The 21,179-nt window shown below is 42.0% G+C and overlaps 2 protein-coding genes and 1 non-coding gene across 5 annotated transcripts; all 3 read left to right on the top strand.

The window, feature by feature from the left end:
- Window positions 1–1,541: 1,541 nt before the first annotated feature.
- On the top strand, window positions 1,542–7,016 carry LOC117973832 (nucleophosmin-like). Its single transcript, XM_034927140.2, has 11 exons — window positions 1,542–1,737; window positions 2,809–2,888; window positions 3,186–3,305; window positions 3,774–3,867; window positions 4,079–4,191; window positions 4,690–4,745; window positions 4,877–4,940; window positions 5,126–5,215; window positions 5,611–5,718; window positions 6,453–6,527; window positions 6,691–7,016. The coding sequence occupies exons 1-11, from the start codon at window positions 1,674–1,676 to the stop codon at window positions 6,739–6,741; spliced, it is 915 nt and encodes a 304-aa protein (XP_034783031.2). The 5' UTR covers window positions 1,542–1,673; the 3' UTR covers window positions 6,742–7,016.
- Window positions 5,972–6,105, top strand: LOC117973845 (small nucleolar RNA SNORA18). Its single transcript, XR_004664129.2, has one exon. It is a non-coding gene; the product is annotated as a small nucleolar RNA SNORA18 (small nucleolar RNA).
- Window positions 7,017–10,899: 3,883 nt separating the features above from the next.
- Window positions 10,900–20,978, top strand: LOC117431408 (fibroblast growth factor 18). 3 transcript variants are annotated; one of them, XM_034052287.3, is made up of 5 exons: window positions 10,900–12,735; window positions 13,727–13,766; window positions 16,036–16,213; window positions 18,979–19,085; window positions 20,539–20,978. In XM_034052287.3, exons 1-5 carry the CDS (start codon window positions 12,704–12,706, stop codon window positions 20,806–20,808), a joined length of 627 nt encoding a protein of 208 aa, XP_033908178.1. In that variant the 5' UTR covers window positions 10,900–12,703; the 3' UTR covers window positions 20,809–20,978. The 3 variants fall into 3 exon arrangements, with proteins under 3 accessions (XP_033908178.1, XP_033908179.3, XP_033908175.3); XM_034052288.3 differs by having other exon boundaries at window positions 10,901–12,735; window positions 13,727–13,904; window positions 16,033–16,213; window positions 20,539–20,977; XM_034052284.3 differs by having other exon boundaries at window positions 10,905–12,735; window positions 13,727–13,904; window positions 20,539–20,974.
- The last annotated feature ends 201 nt before the right edge of the window (window positions 20,979–21,179 follow it).

Raw genomic sequence — 21,179 nt, 5'->3', positions numbered from 1 at the left:
TTAAATATTGTATTAATAAATTATATACTGTCTGAATCCAAATACAGCAGAACTTTGTACTGTATTACCATGAAACAATATTGCTGCTACTTTGAAATAAATGTAATTCAGCAGTGCCCCCTGTGGTACGGACACGTGAAATGCAGTTTTATGTTTCAGATTTTTGAATGAATAGTGAACTTGTTGTGAGCAGTGAGCTTAATCACCAATGCCATTTAATTTCCAAAATGAAAAGGGCTGTTGCAGTTGCAGAGATTGCATTTCTCTGAGCAAATGGAAATCTTTCTGATAATGGTCTTACTGGTACTTGATTCCTGTTGGTCCTGGTAGGGAGTCTCTGGCAAAGAACGAGTGTGGTATTCTGAACACCCTGACCACTCTGCTGTATCTTCCCCCCTCACCAACAGAGGGGTTTGCTTCCATCTCTATTCTATACAACAATGACACATCCAGGTAGTGATTATAACCAGGTCTTTGAAACCCATTTCCTTACCCAATTAACATCAGCTGTCCCCTGTTCTTTTGCTTTTCAAAGGATACAAATGAATCTGCTGCTTCCAGGTAATTAATCACTCAAAATGCTAGAAAAATCTACTTGTCCTTCTTAAAAATCTACTTGTCCCCTCCCCATCACTCAAAACACACACAAAAAAGTAGACTATAACATGTGGGATTTTGGTTTTATTTAACAGTTAACACAATCAATCAATTAGTGATTAACAGGGGCGGATCTAACTTGACTGGTTCACTAAATTCTTCAAGATGCACAAGAGGTTCCCTGTGACCCCACCTCACCTCAACAAGTGTATAACATACATTAAACAAGTGTTCCTTTCAGTGCAGTTTGGAACACATTTGCTAGTAAATATAGAATAATAGATGGGCTTCAGTTTAGTTAGAGGAAAATAATTCCATCTTCTGTTTAAATCTGAAGAATATGTAAATACGGTAAATGGCAAACTAGGTTAGCAACACTAAAATCCTGCACAACATAAAGACAACATTTTGAAAATAAACACAGCAGCAGCAAAGTTTCAATCGGTCTTTTTTTTTCCCCAACAAATCATATTCTAACGCTATTGTAAGATGACTGTGAACAAGACAGTAATCAGTCACGTAACAGTATCCAAACATTTTAATACATCAATTATATAACAAGATTAATCAATTATTAATAGTAGTTGATTACATCTGCCAGCAGGGCAATCACATCCCTTAACAACACTCTACGTCCCGCCTCCAGACAGTCAGTCTGTTAGCGCCGATTTGCGGATGTGTGTTTTGATTGACAGTCCGCCAATACTACCATGCTACACTTTATTTTTCTTATCCCAGTAGATTAGACGTCTCCTATATATTTGTTACGTTTACTCAATAAAGGGGCCTTAGGGAAAAAAAAAACACGCCAGTATAGCTAAAATGAAAATAGCTGTTTTGCAGGCTCAAATATACACTTCAGTTTCTGGTAATATTGTGAAGGCGTAAAGACACCCTGATTCCTCGCGAGACTTCCAGCAGGAGGGGCGGAGCAAATCTTAAAACGTTGTGTCTGCCCGCGAGAAGTCACCGTGTGCTGCTCTATATAATAGAGTTAGGGCCGCGCGTGAGGTTCTATTAGAACAGACCAACGGAGACGCAAATATCTTCACCCAGGAACTGCAAAACACAACAGCATGGAAGACAGCATGGAATCCGAAATGGACATGGGGCCAATCCGGCCACAGAACTTCTTATTCGGTACCAAACCTACACTAAGCTACTAAAGAGACCCAGGGCACCGTTGTTTAGGAGAAACAGGAATATAAACGGGTTAACTAGCTTATTTTATTAAATGCACTGTGTATTAATATAGTAAATTAATGGTATTGCAAAGGTGATATTCGCATTAATTAAAGAGCGATACGGTTTTCCAGTATAGTGTAGCATCATTTTGGCTTTACTAATCCCACGTGGTCCAGCAATGCAAGCCTTTGCGAGCGATATGGTTTGATTAAAAAAATTAATAAGTGTTAAAGATTCCTACTTGTAAAATCGACTCGTTTTTCTTTAGTTTTTGTTTTCTTTGTCTATTTTTCTCATGTGTTAAACACGTGTTACTTATAGTAAGAAGATGGCGGCCTGTGCGGCATGTTCAGCGTTAGTTGTGAGCAAGCTGCAATTGCAAATCTCATGATGATTGATGTGTGTTATCGGATAAATTACAACTTGCTGTAGGGTGTACGTGGCATCTGATTGAAATGAGAAATCTACATTCACTTGCTAATAAAAATATATCCAATGCAACTGTTTTCTAGTACGTTTTGATTGAGGTTAGGAACCATGCCAGATTCACAGGAATTTGGTGTATCTGTAGTTAAAACTTGAATCTCCATCACCGGTGTTTCGGGATGATGGTAGTACAGCCTGTTGTAAAGCACAACCAAGGCTGAGACCGCATTTTTACGCAAAACAGTTTCCAGATATCGAAAGATTGTTAGTTAGTTAGTTAATTCTGCTGTAATGGTACATGGCGCGGAATTGTTAAGAATGTATTTATCTTCTGGGTTATTCTCCACGCGAGACCCACGTGTTTCTGGCTAATTGTTAAGATTCTCCTCCACCACCATTTTTCGGCCTCATCCGCTCAATGGTAGGTACCCGTGGGGGTTCTCTAGTCGTTTGTAACAGACTGCCATGCTGTAACTGCGGCCATACGTAGAATAACATACTGAAATTAGTTTTGTAGGCTTGCCGAGATCTTGGTTGATTGTGTGTTCTCAACGGCCAAAGTTTTATCAAATGTTACATTTTCTCTGATTTTCCTTTTAGCCTGTGAACTGAAGGCGGCAAAAGAATTCAAATTTAACCCCGATGAAAACGGAAGTGAGCACCAGCTGTCCCTTCGAACGGTGAGTGAATTGATGACGTGCATTCCCTTGCATTTGCAGATGTTAGACATTTTCTCTTGAAGGCAACTGTTCCCATGGTCCATGCTTTTTGATTAAAAAAAGATTATTGTAATGACCAATTGGTATGTAATTAAGGCTAGAGCCAATTTGGATACACTGTTGGCCTGTAAAGCCCCCTTCAATACATCCTCATCCCTTTGGTACACAGTCATCAGCTGGTGTGAGCGGTTAAGTTCTTTGACTTTGACTTTTGAAGTATTTATCAAGTCCCAGATGATGAGCCTTCTTCCCTGACAGGTATGCGTGGATGGGAGCACGAAAGATGAGCTGCATGTGGTTGAGGTTGAGGGGTTGAACGCCGAAGGTGAACAGATCAAAGCTACGCTGGCAGCACTGAAACCATCCGTCCATCCCACAGTAAGTGATGCCCACGCACAGTGGTGTGCAAATCTAATAGAACAGCTCCAGATTTGTCATTTTATATCCTTTTTATACCTACCTGCATGAAAACCTCAGCTTGTGAGGATTTCAATTTTCGGTCAGTTATCTGTTGTATGGAAACAATAGGCAGTCCTACGAATGTGAAACCACTTTACTTCGATTGGGCATCTAACAGCCTCTAATCTCATGCGTTTTACCATTTGTGGCCAAGTGTTTTTCTCTTACTATTTTAAATTGCATGTGTGGCTTATTAAAGTCCATTACATTAGACAATCACTTTTGCCTAACAATTTTCCAAGATTTTTGGTTAATGGATTGATTTCATATGCAAAACTTTTTTTCTCCTCCTCAGTTTGATTTGTGTACTATGGTTTTAGGCTGTTAAGAACATGTTGCATGTTGAGCTGGCTGTGCTGAGCTCCCTGGTGTCTTTTGCTTTTGCAGGTGTCTCTTGGCGGCTTCGAGATCACGCCCCCTGTTGTGTTCAGATTGAAGAAAGGCTCAGGTCCCGTCCACATCAGCGGCCAGCACCTTGTTGGTGAGTCATGTGACCCTGTTTCTGTATTTTGCAAGGCCAAGCTGCGGGCAAGGAGATTATAACTACAGCTGACAAATGACTTTTTTATTGTACATAACCAAGTTGAATCTGGAAGGTATAATATGCAATTTGGTACCATCCACACTATTTCATTTACGTAGCTGTGTCTAGACTGTTTATTTGTATAGATGAAAACATTGGTTCTCTACAGCTCTAGATAATGACATGTCCTCTGATGAAGACGAGGAGGATGAGGAGGAAATGGAGGACTACAAGACCGCGATTAAGAGGCCAGCAAACGTGCAGGCAACTAAAACAATTCAGGTGAGAACTGCAAGTTGGCTTCTGGGTGCGTTCCAGCAGTTTTGTGGCAGTGAATTTTTCAACGCTTTTGCTACCTTGCTTTCAGAACCTCCTATAACATTGCAGGGTAAAATAAACCCTTCAGGCTTAACCCCTTGCGGTCCTATGTCGGACCTGGTCCGACATTGCAATTTTCACTTTCCGGTCCAATGTGACAATCAAAAAGATGTAAAAAACAGGTCTCTAGTCGTTTTTTTTTTTGTTTGTTTTTTCTCTGGAAAAAGCAGATAAAACCATTCAATGGCCGAGTGAGACCGATAGGAGCCCAGAGGAACCCCAAAAAATGGGGCGTAAAAGTGGCTTGGTGTACAAGTTGAATCCGGGTTGAGTGACTGGCACATTTTACCATTTGGCCATGTTTCAGATGACACATTGTCAAAGTGTCTTACAAATGTGTTACTTGGCTAGCTCTATTGATAAACTCATTGGGAGTTTACTCTTGGGTGTTTATTTTTTCAGAAAAAAATGAAAATGGAGGAAGAAGATGAGGAGGATGAAGATGATTATGACGAAGAGTGAGTTTTGGTGCCTTTTTGTCTTACCTTTTGTTCACTTAATGTGCTTCTGAAACCCAAGCAGAGTTATTGAACTTGTGTAGTGTAGCGGTGGTGACATGGAACTCATTTCTGTGGCTCATTCTCTGCAGGGATGATGAGGATGATGATGAAGAGGAGGAGGATGACGATGAGGAGACTCCAGTTAAGACCAAGGTAATATTTACAGTATTCCCCCTCCCCCATGTTCCCAGGGATGAATGTTTTCAGTTTAGTACAGCGAACTTGGTTTTATTAATCCATCCCTGTAAGTCACACAAGTCTTGCACCTTCCGTATTCAGATTTCTGACACTTCCAGCAAGATTCTGAGTATCTTAATAAATGCTTTGTTTCTTCACAGCCCCCACAGAAAACCCCAACAAAGGGAGCTCCCAAAGAGAATGGCAAACTGTCCAAACCTTCAACACCAGCACAAAAACAGGAACCTAAGGTACGGCCGCCTTGTGATACTGCAGTGTTCCCAGATACTGATTTGAAATGCATAAGCACTCTGCGATGCACAAGCAAAGTTTATGCTGCCAACCAGAGCTTGGTGTCGTTCATAAACAAAGTTGTGTTATTTTGTTCTTGGCATCGCGAAGTGAACACCCACTACTTTGAGCCAGGTAATGCTTGAGGTGGAAATTAGCAATTGTTCCATGTAGAACCATAGGGTGGCTGGGAGGCATTATAGAGGATTGAATTTAAGCGTATCCACTGGGCAAAAGTGAAATTTTAAACCATTGTCAAACTGACAATTGGTTAGCCTGTTGACAAGCCCTTAAGTGTCAATTTAGGGTGCAACAATCCTATAAATTGCATTTTATTTTTTGCCCCCCTCTCCAGACACCAGATGGCAAAGGAAAGCAAGGCCCGAAGCCCAAGACCCCAAAGTCTCCAAAAGGTCCAATGAGTATATCGGCTATTAAGGAGAAGATGCAGTCTACCTTTAAGGTGAGTTGTTGTAAACAAAGTTTTGCAGTTACTGATCTGATCTTCAGTTTTTTCATGTAGTAAAATCAACAACTCACTGAATTTGTAACACTATGAGTTTGTTTTCTACCCTTTTTGAGCTGTAAATGCAGATGTGATAATGCTGGTGGGAGATTATGAAGCTTGTTGCATGTTGGCTCCATAATATGGTAAACCAATAGATTTGCTTTAGCCAAACTCCTGCACCAGGCACAGTTTACTTAACCCAATAATTACCGAGGTCTATCCCGACTGACTTTCTCCCATAAGGCCCTGTCGTTGGAAATGCCTCGTATATTAAACCTGTGGTTTCGCTTTACCCACTGGACTACTGCTGTTGGACTTGTGGGATAAAACTGCAGAACAGGCCAGTTGTGGAGCTGATTTATAGCTTGCTAGAACATAGCTGTGCAAGTTTTACTAGACCCCGTTTTGGGGCGCGGGGGGGGGGGGGGGTATTTTTGATTTCATTTTGCAATTAACTTCAAACATGGTTATATTGCAGTTAAGTCTGAATTTCACTGGCAGCAATTAGAACATCTGGTAAATTTGTCAGTTCATTCAGCGACTTCTTATACTTTACAACTTGTGCCGGTCTTGGCTGGGCCAGGACAGTGCAAGTCTTACAGAAACAAATCCATCCTGCTTTCTGCAAGAAGCATACCTGGTGCAATATAACACTGGTCTTGGTTGTAATAAATTGCCTTTTATTTTAGGGTGGTAGCCTTCCAAAAGTTGAAACCAAATTTGAGAACTTTGTAAAGAACTGCTTCAAAGTGGAGGACCAGAAGGTAAATGTGTATTCCTTTTCAGTAACTATTTTGTGTTCAAGCTTTGTACTGGATAAACTAATTTCTAAATGTCTGGTTGTCTATGGGTGGCAACTTTTCCTGATGTTAGGGAATGTAGACTTAAGCTTTTTTCTTTTTTTTTTTTTTTTTTTTCTTTTTCCAGACGATTCAGGATCTTTGGAAATGGAGACAGACACTTGTGGAGAAGAAATAACCTGCCTTTTAGCCTCTTTTTATTTCTCTTGTATTTCTTGGATGTCTCTTGCACCTGTTCTGGTCTGAATCCTATCTCAATCCGTGCCAAGGCTCCAGGTTCAAGTCTGGATGCCTGTGTGGTAGAATTTCTATCCTGCCTTTTGCACAGTTTTAAATGATCTGAATGGTGTGCTTTTTTTTTTTTTTTTTTGAAAGGGAGCACCGTCTAATGCAGCAAAACCGTTGGATTATTTTGCAAAAAAGCTAAAATAAAAATAAAAATTGAAAACTAAACTTGTCATGCATTTCACTGAGTGCTGTATTTCTCAATAGTTTTCCACCTCCCTTCAATCCTTTCTTACCAGTAATCGGCAATGCCTAGTCTCCATGGCTTGGTGATATGCCAGTTCCGTCATGGAGCAATTTTGTTAATTTCCATCTAATGAAGCTATGTGGCTTGGGAAATAGTTTCGCCATGTTTGGTGTAGAACTTGTGTAAGTGAGTAATGTAGTACGGTGTACCCTTAATGTTGCAAAGAAGCCAACATATAACTTGTAAATTCTTTCAGCACATAAAACTGGCATCAAATTGTAGGTAGTTAAACCCTCATGATAAAACATGATCCATCACTATTCTTGTGGCTTTAAAGTGAGAAATTTGATCAAACACTTGCTGCCCGTAAATAACAATCTCAAAAGTAAAAGTTACTAAAAATCAGTTGCAATGTTAATTGCACGTAAACTTAAATAGTAATACATTGGTCAAAATTAAATACTGAAATGTAATTTAGGGGTGGAACCCAGGGAAACAAATGAATGGGTAAACCATATTGATGGAAGTATGCGTATGCTCCTTGATTTCCATTACACTTGATTTTAATATATGTACTGTAGCAGAATGCATTGAAGTGTAAGTGACAATGTGATTCTTGAGCCAACTGTAAGCAATACAATTAAAATACCATGAACTAAACCCAATGTACCTATTAATATGTAGTGGGATGTTAAAGTGTTTTTTTTTTTTTAATTGTTGGATAATGTTTTGTAAATCCTATTCTACATGACAAGCCTGTAGTAGGAAGGTGGCAGTCTAAAGGTTAATACCTCTGGTCTGAATGGGCTTGCATGACCTCAAAGGCTTGCTGGAGCTGTGAATGGGGTTGGCAGGGACATGCGTTTCTTTGCCTGTCCGGCAAGCGCTCAGACAGCCTGTGATTTACTGTGCTAGGGACACAGCTGCCGAGTCCTGCCTGCCAACTCCATGAGTAAGCCTGCAGGAATGGTCGGTGCAAATTCATTTCTCCTGTTTTCATCATTTCAGTTTTATTTACCTTTTACTTTTTGAAGCGAGGTTGGCAAGGGTGTTTTACATGATCTGAAACCACAACATTTCCAAGCAGAAACTGCTAGGGTGTGTTTGCGCAGGGGGGCTGTTTCAAGCAGTAATCCATAATGGCCAATTACTGGCTGCTGTGGTTCATGAAGTGTGTTAAATGTATTTATTTCTTTTTTGTTTATTTTTTTTCTTCATGCAGGCTGTCCACTAGAGCTGACTCCTTGTTTAGTTGGATTGTGAGTTTTTATGCCAGTGACTTGATCCCGAGTGATTTACTGTTATGTTTTCTTACTGATATCTTATTGAACTTGTTTACAGAGGAAGGAGGATAATATATGAAACGGCATGTTCATTGAGAATGATTTCCAGTAAGTGGTTTGTCCAGGGAAAGCAATTATGTTGTCTAGTAGAGACTTCTGTGAATGGATACTAGGTACCTGTTAACTTGCATACAATGATCCCTAGGTGGTGCTGCAATAACATGCGATAGCTTTATAAATCTGCAGTCACATAGAATGAACAACAGGTGGTGCCAAAAGCACTTTGTAAAATATTTGGAAGTTGTTTGCTCTCCTCTATTACTGTTGTATTAATACTGTGCTCGCAGCTGAAAAACGACACTTTTTCATTTAATTGTAGTGTGTTTTAAGATGTATTCATAAACCAAACCCTTGTGAAAATTGCAACACTTCACTTCCTGTTGAGAGTATTGAGCATTGTATGTGATTTGTTAGACAGCAACCTGCAGATTTGTCTAGTCTGTTTTGATTGGATGGAAATAAGAAGTCACTCTATTACTGTAGCAGGCTGTCTCCCAGGATACTTTTAATATGTAAAGAAAAATCTCATTAGGCTGTGTTTCCTGATGTACTAGATTTATTTATTTAATTTATCACTGTCGAGCTAAACCCAGTCTGTTAAGAGGCAGAGAGAATGATTCGGCTTGCAATTGAATTATACAAGGAAGACAGGATCCCCAGGTGGAAAGTGGTATGGCACTGAGCCCTGCGATTTCAAGGTCAAGAATACTTCCAAATCTGATCCTCATCCACATTATCTGGTGTTTAACTTTCACTTTAACAATTGTTGCAACATTGCAAAATCTGCCCAAATGCTAAAGGAGTAAACACTTAAAAGGGGAGGTCCCCAGATGCAATTTTCACTGAGATCCTGGGACATTCTTTTGTTCTGTAATCTCTGTGGACACCCAAGTTGCAAGTATGTATGTATGCATGCATGTGTATTGCTCTAGTGTGTGTGTGACTGATGAATCAAACACAGCTTCTCAGTGGTTACTTCAGGTCACTCTTATTGACCGCTGGCCCCCTCCTTTTAGTGATCTGTAGTCTTTTTAACTGTCCGTACTCCCATGTGGCCTCTGTGGAGGTCTCTTGGGGAGGGTAGCTGCTTCTTGTAACAGTGAGGAATACAATACAAACCTGAAAGCTGTTTTCTAAAGTTAGTGTAAAAATACATACATATATGCCTTACATTGCTTACGGAATCAGGGATTATATTAGATGTAGTGCTGTTATATCCTGGTGGAAGAAACACAAAAAATGACCCTGATCTGGGTATCTTTCCTCCAGGTTATAAACCCCTTGCTTCCAGCCTGATCAATAGAGTGTGCCTCGCTGTGGGGTGTGAGAGGCAGAGTGAAGCGCTGCTTAGTGTCTGGATCAATACACAGACCAGCGAGGAAATGGCAGGCTTCTGAGAGAGCAGGGCGTGCCAAGCACAGCTCGGATTCTGCCTCACGTGTGTGTGTGTGTGTGTGTGTAGGTTGCATGTCCGCAACCACAAAATGAGGTTCTCTTCTATGCAACAAAACCTCCCGTGTCTTTAGTGAAAGGTAGTACTATTGGTATGTTCTCCTGTTTGATTTAAAGGTTATGCATCTATTTCATATGGGTACAAGTGAACTGTGAATGTGGATCTGAATGCTAGCTTTGGGGGAAAATAAAGATATACCTAAAATGACCGTTGCATGCATGTTCAAAAAGGTTGTGTGTTATTTTGGATGAATACAATGTGTAACCAAATAGTCATGTCCTGGATGTGGAGTTCAGGGTTTATATCCATGCGTGTGCTCTGAAGTCCTATAAATGACTAATAATTCCAACCTGTTAAAATGATCGACTGGGGTGTATGTGCATGCACTGGTTTGAACACACAGCTAATTAACCAACAATAAATCTGAGTGCTGGTCTCCCACACAAAAGCATTTTTTTTGGTTTGTTTTTTTGTTAATATATAAATGTTCAACTTTGTGAATTGATGCCGTGTTTCTACTGCTGCTTAGAAATCTCACTGCTCTCATATGGTATCATGTACTTTCAGCAAGCCCAGTCCGTGCTACAACAGTACAGTTTGTATAATAATAATAATAATAATAATAATAATAGTAATAGTTACTCTAATGCCAACCTCGCCTATGCTACAATTGGTAGTTAAACTGCAATTTCTACACCCCAGCGCATCTCAGCTGCGTGTTCTGTACACAGTCCTGTCCTGGAGACGAGCACTACCGATCCTCGGCTCGGACGAAACAAGAGCCTGGGAATAAGGAAAATAAAAAGGGTTGCCGTTTCGAAGTGTGCCGGAGATGTGTTGATTTGGATTTTGGATTCGTCCCATGCGTACCACCCTCCTGCTCGACCCCCTTTTGATCTCACGTTTTATTTTTTTATTTTTTCTTAAATGAATATTAGCAGGACAACAATTTCAAAGAAGTAGAAATTGCAGTGTTTCCTGTATAAGAAGGGGCTGGCTTTCGTTTTCCTCCCCCCCTCTCTCTCTCTCTCTCTCTCGCTCGTTCGCTCGCTCCAACCCTCCCCGCTGTGTGTTATTCTGGCCAGTGAGCTGAGTTGCGTAGCAGTGCAGTTTTAAGTCTATTACCAGTCAGTCTTTCCCTGGCTCGTTCAGGTATCAGACTTTTTAAAGAGGAGATCATTCTTTTCTATTAATAAATACTTTGTTGTGCTATTTAATTGTAGTTACTATAATACGTGTCGTTACTATTATTATTGATAGTAATAGCAGTATTATTATCATTGTTATTATACTCTTATTGTTTTATTTGATTCTGTGTAGTGGGGGAGTATTTGTCCTCAGTTGTAAACTACATTTTTTTTTCCTTTGGCAAGATCACTTCTTTCCCTCCTAGTACTGCCTGCCGCCGCTGTTGTGAGAATGATTCATGTTCGAATCTGAAACTTGTTTTTTTTCTGTTTGGGAGAACCTGGATTGTATAGAAGAAAGGATCTCAGTTTACGGGAAAAGCCAGCTTGCTCGTGTTTGTGACGGAAATACAACATTCCATTTTTTTAAACAAAACACGTTCTGATTTGGCTAATTTTTTGTGGATAACAAGCAAGTTCTGTGGCACCGGTGCCTGTGTTTCAGATAGTAATATTATCAGGAGACATTCGCGCTAGTTGACTGCTGCAGTTATTTTAGTGGCGGTACTGGTGTTTATTCTTCCGCAAATCCAGTGTCACTTACATCTCCCCATCCTGCACACCCCTGCACTGGCCGACGGTCTCTCCTCACTCGTTGTAGGGAAGCCCTCATGTTGTTTACGGGACAACGCCGGTCATTTGTCCCCTCCATCCCTTCTCTCTCTCAGAAGGAAGACATTTGCTGGAAGCTGTAAACATGAGAGAAGAGACTTCAAAGAACACGGAGCTAGTAGTGTTAACGACCCCGGAGCTGCTGTACCTTCGCTGTCCTTCTGACTGGCCCAAGGGAGCCGAGGAATCAGCCCTTTTCGAGTGACCTTTCCATCACCGAGACACTAGCCGCCCCTTCCTTCCCGCAACCCCCCTTCCCTCATCTCAGCCCTCCGCCCCTAACATAGCCTTACGGGCTACCTCTTTGACCTCAAGAACCTTTCCTGGTTTACTGTGACGAGGTCTGCAGTGGGGAGAAAGAGGAAACCATTGTCTACGACTAATAACATTAAAACGAAAAAGAAAATTACACCACAAAAACTAGGAGGATTAAGCGAAGCAAAGAGGGGGGTATCCCGTTATATCTGAGCTATACTGGAGCCATAACCAAATCGAGCAACCAGCTGACAGCCAGTGCACTTGCCCCCTTTCTGATTCCCAGTCTCATGTTTTGCTGTCCCTGTGCACTGACAGAATACAACGTCGTGTTGGGAGACGTTATTTATTCTTTTTTTTTCTTGGAAAGGAGAAGGAGAAAGAGAGAGAATAGAGCACAGCGCTTGTGTGTGTGTCCCGTTTTGTCACTACTACTGCTGTGCTTGCCCAGAGAGCTTGCTGTGTGGAAGCCCAGAGTCCGGAGGCTTATTGGGGATTTAACCTACCTGTCTACCTATTTGACAGCTATTGTTGGAATCATCTCCACCGCACTGTTGGGACGGGAGAGAGGTATAATCCTAAACACAGCAGAGGAACACAGACAGAGATAGAGAGAAACATCTTTTTTTTTTCTTCGGAAGAGTGCTGATGCATCTCCGAGCATCTCATCATTTGAGCGGCGACGACAGCAGCAGCGGTTCTGTCCCCGCAAAGTGGATTACAGAGTTCCAGTAAACTACCCTGAGTCGGAAACGGCATCTGGTACGGATTTGACCTGGACAAGTTGTTTAGTTGGGTAGCCGCGGATTACAAGAGATATGCGGTCCCTCCTGTCAGCACTCACTTGCCTGTAAGGATGCGCTTTAATTATTAATTACCAGAAATTCTACATATGTGTTGTTGGAATATACATGTAATATATCATTGTACGGTATGCAAAATACATATTCATAGCTAGATTTGCAGCTTTAGATTAACATTATTATTATTATTATTATTATTATTATTATTATTATTATTATTATTATTATTATTATTAATAATAATAATAATAATAATAATAATAGTTTGGGTACTGTATATATGCATGGGTTTATGGACAGTCCAACACTTTGAAAACGGTCGAATGTTTTGAAAAGTCTGACTACTTTACAGGCGGTCAATATACCTCTTTGTGTATAAAGAATGGTGGGCGTCCCGGGGTTCAAATTGGTGTTTGGAATGCGCTCGGTGAATATCACCGCGTCCCCTCTCTCTGCATATCGTGTTTGGGTGCTGTTCTGTCAGGGTTGCGTGCCGCCGTGTGGATGAGATGTCAAATGTATCTCTCGCAACTTTGTGTTTTATAAAAATCCCACGGCTCTTGCCAAAAGAAAACATTTGATGTTCTGGCGTTAACCCCGCTAGTAAACTTGAATCAGACCGGGGACAGGGCCTCACTGGAAACGGTTGGAAGGAGCTACCAGATAGAAATACAATACTTTAAACAAGTGCTCGTTCGTTCTTGATGAAATTATGTTTATTAAGGGTTTCATATCAATGTGCCATTGAATATATGATTATAATTGCTGTTACAGGAATGTCTTCCAAGCAAACTATAGGGGAGGGGGGAGTAAACAGTACTTTCTGTGAGTTCACAGTATTGGATTGTAGTGCACTGTTATTTTATAATACACTGTATAGCCCTGAAGAAAATGTTTAATCTAATGTTCAACGGTTTCCTGGAAGCAGTGTTACAATCACATTATGTGAGACAATAACATCCCAGTTATTGAGTATTTGCTGAGCAGTGTGTTTGAAGCCCGCCCTAATGCCCTGTGTTTGTTTTGTCTGTTTCTCAGATGTGTCCAGGCCATGGTGGTGCTGTGCAGTCCACTCCAGGTAGGAGACACTCCACCTCCTTTCACTGTCATCTCATCTCCAACCCAATCCAGAGGCTCCCATGCAGGGGGAAACCCCCCAGTTACACAGAAGCAGAGAGATCTGGGGCAGGATCTAAATTCTAAACTGCCCCTACAGGTGAGAGTTTGCGGCTTGGTAGGGTTTAAGCTGCCCTCTATAGGTGAGACTTTGCATTACAAGCAGGGGCAGTATGTGGCTTATGTGCACCAAGATGTGGTGCTGGTAGACATATTAGATAAACTAAATAGCACATCCACACTGCTGGGGTGTTGGATGATGCAGCCGGTAGGTCCAGATGATTCCAAAACACCACAACGCTCCCTAACATCCAGGCTGGAGTAACAGCAGCCTGTCCAGAATATGCAATGTAATGTTACCACCTGCATTAACATTGTGTTTCAATTTATTTCCTACCAATTCATTGATTTGTGATTTTAGAAGTTCCAGTGTAGAGCAGGTGTAGAGGCAACATTGGCTCTTCCTGTCCATTCCCTTGCAAGAGTCTGTTCCAGCCAGTTTGTAAATGATTTATATAAAACAATAATAAAGACCTGGCTGGAACAAAGCCTTGCAATGGAATGAAAGAGCCAGTGTTGCCCCTGGTGTACTGTGTGAAGTTGTGCAGAATCGATATCAGACATTTCCAGATATTGGTGGAACATACTGAAGGTATCAGAAATAGACCATTCCTGAGGGCTGAAGGGGTTAATGTCGGGTCCCTGGCCCCTAGACTGCAGTGTTTCCCAGCAGAGCTCTCTATGCTGAAACCCAAGCCTCTGGGCTCTCTCTCCCTCTCTCCTGCTCTCTCTCTCTCCCACTCTCTGTCTCGCTCCCTCTTTCTTATTCTGTTTCTATCCCTCTCTCTTGCTCTTTGTCTCTCTCCCCCTTTCTTGCTCTCTGTCTCTATCTCCCACTCTCTCTCTCTCTCTCTCCCCCACTCTGTCTCTCTCCCTCCCTCTCTCTCCCTCTCTCTCTCTCTCGCACTTGCTGGAGGTTCAGCTCAGACTGTGAGAGTGCCAGCAGGCCGGGGGGCTGGCGAAGCCGCCCTGTGCTGGAGCCGAGATGTTAGCAAGTGCTTTCCAGGCATGGAGCCAAGGCAGTGGAAACCCGAGTGCAGCCTTCAGGAGATGAAGGGGATCTAGAGATGGCAGGCAGCAACACAGGCCACTGCGAAACACATTCACAACATGTTTCAATCAGGAGAGGGCTGGGCCATTGTGGACCTTGGACTTTTTACAGTGATTGAAGCCTCTCCAAAGCCTGTCTAATGGGCATCTGTTCAAACCCTTCCAGTGTGAAGGTACAGTATCACTTGTAGGGGGCAGTTTAAGCCCTGGCCGTACACCACCTTTCCAATTTGGTAACCTCCCCCAATTATAAAGGTCTAGTCTCACCTGTAAGGGGCAGTTTAAACATTACCTCAGATACCTTGGTTGCGATCTGATTAAACTCAATCTACAGTCTCACCTGTAGGGGGCAGTTTAAACCCTACCCAGGATTTCCCAGATCCTAAAATGTGGTCTGTCTACACCTCCCCCCCCCTTTCCGTTAAGTACCATCTGAATTCTAGAGGCCAGTTAAAACTCTACCCAGACCAGCAGCACTGGATTTTGTCTATCACACACCTCTTATAACCCAAACATGTAATACTGCTTATAATTAGGGGTAGCATGACAGTGCTGAGAACTGAGTGTTTAATGGTACGGTGCATGGGTCCACTGCTTCTTTACCCAAAATAGGGAACGTTAGCCTGGGCTTAAACATTATCAAGACAGCCTTCACATTATAGTATCAGTTACTGAAGACAAAGAACAATGCTTGTTCAGCACTGTCATGGCATCAGTCTAACGAGTGCGGGCAGGTTTGCTGATTGAAGGCTACTGAAGCAAATACTCATGGGTTCAAAAGAGAACGAGACAGGGAGACAGGGGGGACAAGGATAGGGGGAGGAAGAAAGCAGGAAGTTAGAACTCCAATGACACAGCAGGACAGGATAACAAAGCATTTGCTTCAGCGCTGAGAAATCTTTTCATGTAAAACCACTGTTAAGAAACCACTTTAGTGTGTGCACAGTTAACACACTGTTTATTTCTAGTTGGTCTGCCATTGTGTTTGATTTCGAGCCTGTCAATGCAGACACAAAATGTCTATCCTTATTTGGGGTATATTTACACACGCTGTCAACATTTAAACATAATAACGCAAGCTTTATGAAAATCACATATGGATAAAAACCATGTCCCAGCAGGTCCTGGCAGATGAGAATGTGGATTTCCGGATTCACGTGGAGAATCAGACGCGGGCACGGGACGATATGAGCAGGAAACAGCTGCGAGTCTACCAGCTGTACAGCCGCACCAGCGGGAAGCACGTGCAGGTGCTGGACCGCCGGATCAGCGCACGAGGGGAGGACGGAGACAAATATGGTAAGACAGCTTACCGTAAGGGGCTGTGTCTCTATCCCCCAGTGTCTGTACTCACTAACAAAGCTTCTTTATTACATCCAAATAAAGCCCTCACCACATAATAAAGTAGGAGCAAATGATTATGCTCATAGGACTAATAATAGCTAATGGTTAGGCTTTTGGGATGCTTTGGTGGAACTGTTTGGTGAAAAAATAGTTCCCAGTTTCATTGAAACAAATATCCGCACAGCCAAAGACAAAAAGGCATAAAACGGCAGCTCCAGCACATCATTAATGGGTGGTGAAATTCTGCAAGGGGAATGTGATGGTCTTAAGTGCATTTAATGTATGCACTGTAACTCTGGGAAGTGCTGGTGCGTATAGCGCTCTCTCTGCTCCTGTAAGGGAGCTGCACAGGATCGTTCCATATCTCAACATTGCTGAAACCCTCATTTTACAAACAGGCAATTTGCCATGTGCAGAGTATGCTGTCCATCAATAACTGCACCTATTGACACTGTGTTCCAGTGCACCATGCAGTGCTGATTAAAGGTAAAGGACAATTGCACTGCTGCTAGTAAGACAAGGTGACATGTACAGCTATGGCCAGAAGTTTTGCATCACCCTATAGAAATAACTATTTTTGCTTCATAAGGTTGAATGAAACCTGCTGAATAATGTTACATTAACATATTGAATTACATACCCCTCTGTAGTTTTCCATATACCTTACAAAAAAACTGACAAAATGTGACATTTCGAAATCTAACATGAAATATTGTACTACTATTATGGCTTCCGGTAGAATTTTACAATATCATTTTGTAGTTTCTTTGATTACATGATGTTAAATAAAATAATTATTTTCAAATATTTTCTTTTGTAAAATGATGTCCCTGTCCTAAAATTCTAGGTGATACAAAACATTTGGCCATAGCTGTATCTTTCAATGTGGCTGTTTACAGTGCATATTTCAGGACAACTGAATTGCACTCCAGTATAGCTTAGGGACAAGCTGAAATCAGCACTACTCCACCAGGGGGCAATCACAGGCATCCACACTGGGAACTGGGGGACTCCTTTAAAAAGAAAAAAAGGGGGGGGGGGGGGGGATTTTCAGAAGGTACAGTCTTTGTTGCGCAGTTAAATCATGTTATTATTTTTTGGAACACCCGACAAATAGCTACCAGACTGTGAAAACCAGGGTCTTAGTGCAGGTGAAGTCATGTGTGAAAGAGTCAGCTATCAATTGCCACGACTGAGGCACAAGGCAATACAAATGTGGGGCAATGGTGTGTATTATAGTGTGTGGAGCTTTACCATTGCAAGTACAGTCAAACAGTCACAAATACACACAGTTTATCCCCTCCCCCTGGTTTGAAAGGAAAGCGGTAAGCAGAAAGTGAGATTGCAGGCTAAACAATGTTTGCTCTTTAGCTGAAGCTCAGAGTTAAAAATCCATGACCAGCAATAAATATAACTCCGGATCGATGGGGGGCATTGATTTTGTTAAATGCCGTGCTGTTTAGAATGTGGCTTTCTCTCTGGAATAGTAAGAAAGGGAGTGCACAGACCACTAACGGTGTAGCTAGGAGAGGTTCTATCGTTGTATCACAGGACCGGCTGGAGAGAAGCAGATCAAAGGATTAGAAACAGGGAGGGGGTAAAGAGCAGGGAATCTGAGAGATCGAAGGTAGGTGAAGAGCGAGGGAGTGGGAGAAGAAGGGAGATGGATAAGAGAGAGAAAGAAAGCAGGAGTGAGGCTGAGCATATTGATTTTGTTTGACCTCTGTGCTGTGTGAGGTCGCTGGAACGATCTCATTGCTGTTTCCCTGCATAGGTAAGGAGGGCCACTGTGTCTCTCTCTCTCTCTGATTCTCTTTCTGTCTCTTTGCAACAAGGGACCCAGTTAGAAGAAGAGGTAGGATGCATAGGGACACACTGCCTCACATCAGCTGCTACCGAACAGGGGAGAATTCCCTTCTAGGAATAGGTCTACAGTAACTGTCAGTTCTGTCCAATCTTAGAATAGTCCAAAATTCTCTTGTCCAACCAAAGGTCATTCTCTTCAGTTTATTTGGAGACCAGCCTTAACCTGTTCTGAAAGGTCAGTGTTGGAAACAGAAGACTGTCTGTCTGTCTGTCTGTCACAGGATAGACAGGAGCTCGGGAGCTCAGATACCAGAGTTTGTGTTGCACGCATTGTAGACGTGCATACATCATTGTGCAGCCCTTAGGGTTCCAAAAACTATAGCGTTACACGTCCCCACGTGTTGCTACCACTGTTTAAATAATGTACCTGTAATTTTTCTTTTCATTGTTAACATCCTGACAACTTATTATACTTAGAACTTTAAAGTCTGTTTCAAAGCTCTTTTTACAATGTCAAGCTGTAGGATTATTGCCTGCGTTGTCAAACAGGTAACACAGCAATAACGATCCATAATGTGGTACCGAACAGAAAAGCCAGAGGACTTGTTATTATTTTTTTTTTAATTGCTCTTCCTGCAGTGATTTAGAGGACATATCTCAAACCCCATTGCACAAGAGTGGACATTTAGAAAAAAGCTTTGAAACTGGCTTTGAAAAGTTGTCAGAATTTTTACAATGAAAATAAAAATGACAGGTACGTTATTTAAACACTTGTAGCAACATGTGGGACGTATGACGCTATATTTTTCACAACCCCGCTACTTCCTCTTTAAGGTGGTGCTCTGTCATTGCAGACTGTCCATTCGAGCTGCAGTTAATCTCTCTCTCTCTCTCCTCCTCTCTCTCTTCACAAGCCCAGCTCGTTGTGGAAACGGACACGTTTGGGAGCCAGGTGCGAATCAAAGGCAAAGCCACGGACTATTACCTCTGCATGAACCGGAGAGGCAAGCTAGTGGGCAAGGTAATGCACATCATCACAACGGGGGGCTGCAGGGTGAAAACAACTCATCAAGGAGTCAGTAACAGTCCAGGGGCCCTATTCTGTAATGCAAAGGCAGGAATAATAATTATAACAGTGTAAAACAAACAAGAAACTAATCAGAACAATAACAGAACAATGAATGAACAGCGACTTCCTGCAAGTACGCTGTTTCTTGTTGTATACAATAATGATAATAAAGGCTATAAGTCCACTCTTGTGGTTTAGTAATTCACCAGAGCCCCTTGATGGAGTTACAGCCTTGCGAATACTTTCCCTACATTATGTAATATTAAAGTCTCAGAGGCTGTTGGCCCTGCCTTTTTAAATGTACATCTAGATTTGTGTGTTTAATCACTGTAGAATCAATATCTGTTCAAGGCATCAGTGCTTTCTCTTTATTAGCAGGGTTTTGAATTTAGAATTTTTTTTTTGCCCCCTGCTTTCATTCAAAAGTTAATTTGGTAAGTAAGGGGCTATCTCTAAATGGATGGGATTAGGGACTGTGTCTAAACACACTTGAGATGAGATTAGGGAGTGTCTGTAAATGCACAGGGTACAGGCTGCTGTGAGCAGATAAGATGCTAATGCTCCATTACTTTGCATGGCATGAGTCTGACACCACAAACACGGTCAAAGCTCATTTACATGTTATACCAATACACAGCCATCCAGATAATCATTGGCAGCTTTATAGTTGGATGAATATCAATTGAACAGGAATGGAAGAAGCATACAATACACTGATGAAAACAGAAACAAGTATTCATCATTAGCATTAGCATTGTGGTATCTGATTTGGGGGGTGTAGCATTCTGTTCCCCAGATTCATTTGTTATAATGTTATGTAACTGTTATAAATTATTATAAATGAAACTATTATAAATGAAGGATTTCTCTAAACCAATTAATAGGATCATTTGTTATACAAAAAAGTAAAGGTGTTTCACTTTTAATAGAGGTGCATTAAATGGAAGCATAACCATTACATTGACATTCTTGTTTCTTTAAATCTGAAGCATATTCCTCTTATAACAAATGACTATGTACAGTTGATCCTGTGCGCTGTAACCAATATAGCATAGCGACCGTTGAATTTTCCCAGCGTTATTGTGAGACGCAGAGTTTCTTTGTTAAGATGCCGTGCTGACTAGAAGAAAAGTGGTTTGGAGGGTGTGGCATTGCATTGTGGTGCAGTTGCAATATTTTAGGGATATTTCAGGATTTCCCCAGGTCACAGGTTGGGAACCTGTGTCTTATCATTTGAAAGTGTCTTCTGCACATTTTTGTGCAACAAGTACCCTTCCTAAGGGATCACAAGAAGACATGCACTCTTATACCAGGTTCAACAGGACATATCAGCTGACAAATAGGTGAATACATTCATGAAATGGCTTCTCCATACTAACCTATCCTTTGTGTCGCCCCCTAACAGGTGAACGACAAGAGCAAAGAGTGTGTATTTGTGGAGAAGGTGCTGGAGAATAACTACACAGCCCTGATGTCAGCCAAGTACTCAGGCTGGTACGTTGGCTTCACCAAGAAGGGGCGCCCACGCAAAGGCCCGCGCACCCAGGAGAACCAGCAGGACGTGCACTTCATGAAGCGCTACCCCAAAGGGGTACCTCCAGACCCCCAAAGGCCCTTCCGCTACACCACAGTCAGCAAGCGGACTAAACGCATCCGCCCAGCCAACCCTAGTTAGAGGGACTGGCCACAGAGCAATATTTTTTACAGCAGATCAGCGACAAGAGAAATACATATAAGAAATGGAGAAGATATGTTCTATTTTTGTAATTTGTGGCTGCAGTACTGAGGAGAGCAAGCAATAGAGAGGGAGAGAGAGGGGGGGAGGGAGTCGTAAAGCGAGTATGCAAGCTTATTTCTCTGTCCAGGTGCTCAGCAGAACATAATCAGCTACGAGGATGAGCTTAAAATGGAGTGGGATTGTTGTTTTTATTTCTTATTTTGGGGGGGTGGGGTGGGGGGGGCGGGGGTGGGGTGGGGGGGCGGGGGGTGGGGAGCAAACGGCCCGTCTGACAAAGCTGGAAGAGGAGGAGAGAACTTGTAGCAAAT

Source organism: Acipenser ruthenus, chromosome 23 (assembly GCF_902713425.1).
Source record: "Acipenser ruthenus chromosome 23, fAciRut3.2 maternal haplotype, whole genome shotgun sequence".
Taxonomy (NCBI): domain Eukaryota; kingdom Metazoa; phylum Chordata; class Actinopteri; order Acipenseriformes; family Acipenseridae; genus Acipenser; species Acipenser ruthenus.
This window is presented reverse-complemented; position numbering and strand designations above follow the sequence as displayed.

What these genes read in the sequence shown, in the direction of transcription:
- LOC117973832 (XM_034927140.2), top strand. Translation starts at nt 1,674, where the DNA reads ATGGAAGACAGCATGGAATCCGAAATGGACATGGGGCCAATCCGGCCA. An exon ending in AGGCAACTAAAACAATTCAG is followed by an intron (nt 4,192 to 4,689) that starts GTGAGAACTGCA and finishes TTATTTTTTCAG; the next exon opens with AAAAAAATGAAAATGGAGGA. An exon ending in TCAAAGTGGAGGACCAGAAG is followed by an intron (nt 6,528 to 6,690) that starts GTAAATGTGTAT and finishes TTCTTTTTCCAG; the next exon opens with ACGATTCAGGATCTTTGGAA.
- LOC117431408 (XM_034052288.3), top strand. Translation starts at nt 12,704, where the DNA reads ATGCGGTCCCTCCTGTCAGCACTCACTTGCCT. An exon ending in CTGTCAGCACTCACTTGCCT is followed by an intron (nt 12,736 to 13,726) that starts GTAAGGATGCGC and finishes TCTGTTTCTCAG; the next exon opens with ATGTGTCCAGGCCATGGTGG. An exon ending in GGAGGACGGAGACAAATATG is followed by an intron (nt 16,214 to 18,978) that starts GTAAGACAGCTT and finishes TCTCTTCACAAG; the next exon opens with CCCAGCTCGTTGTGGAAACG.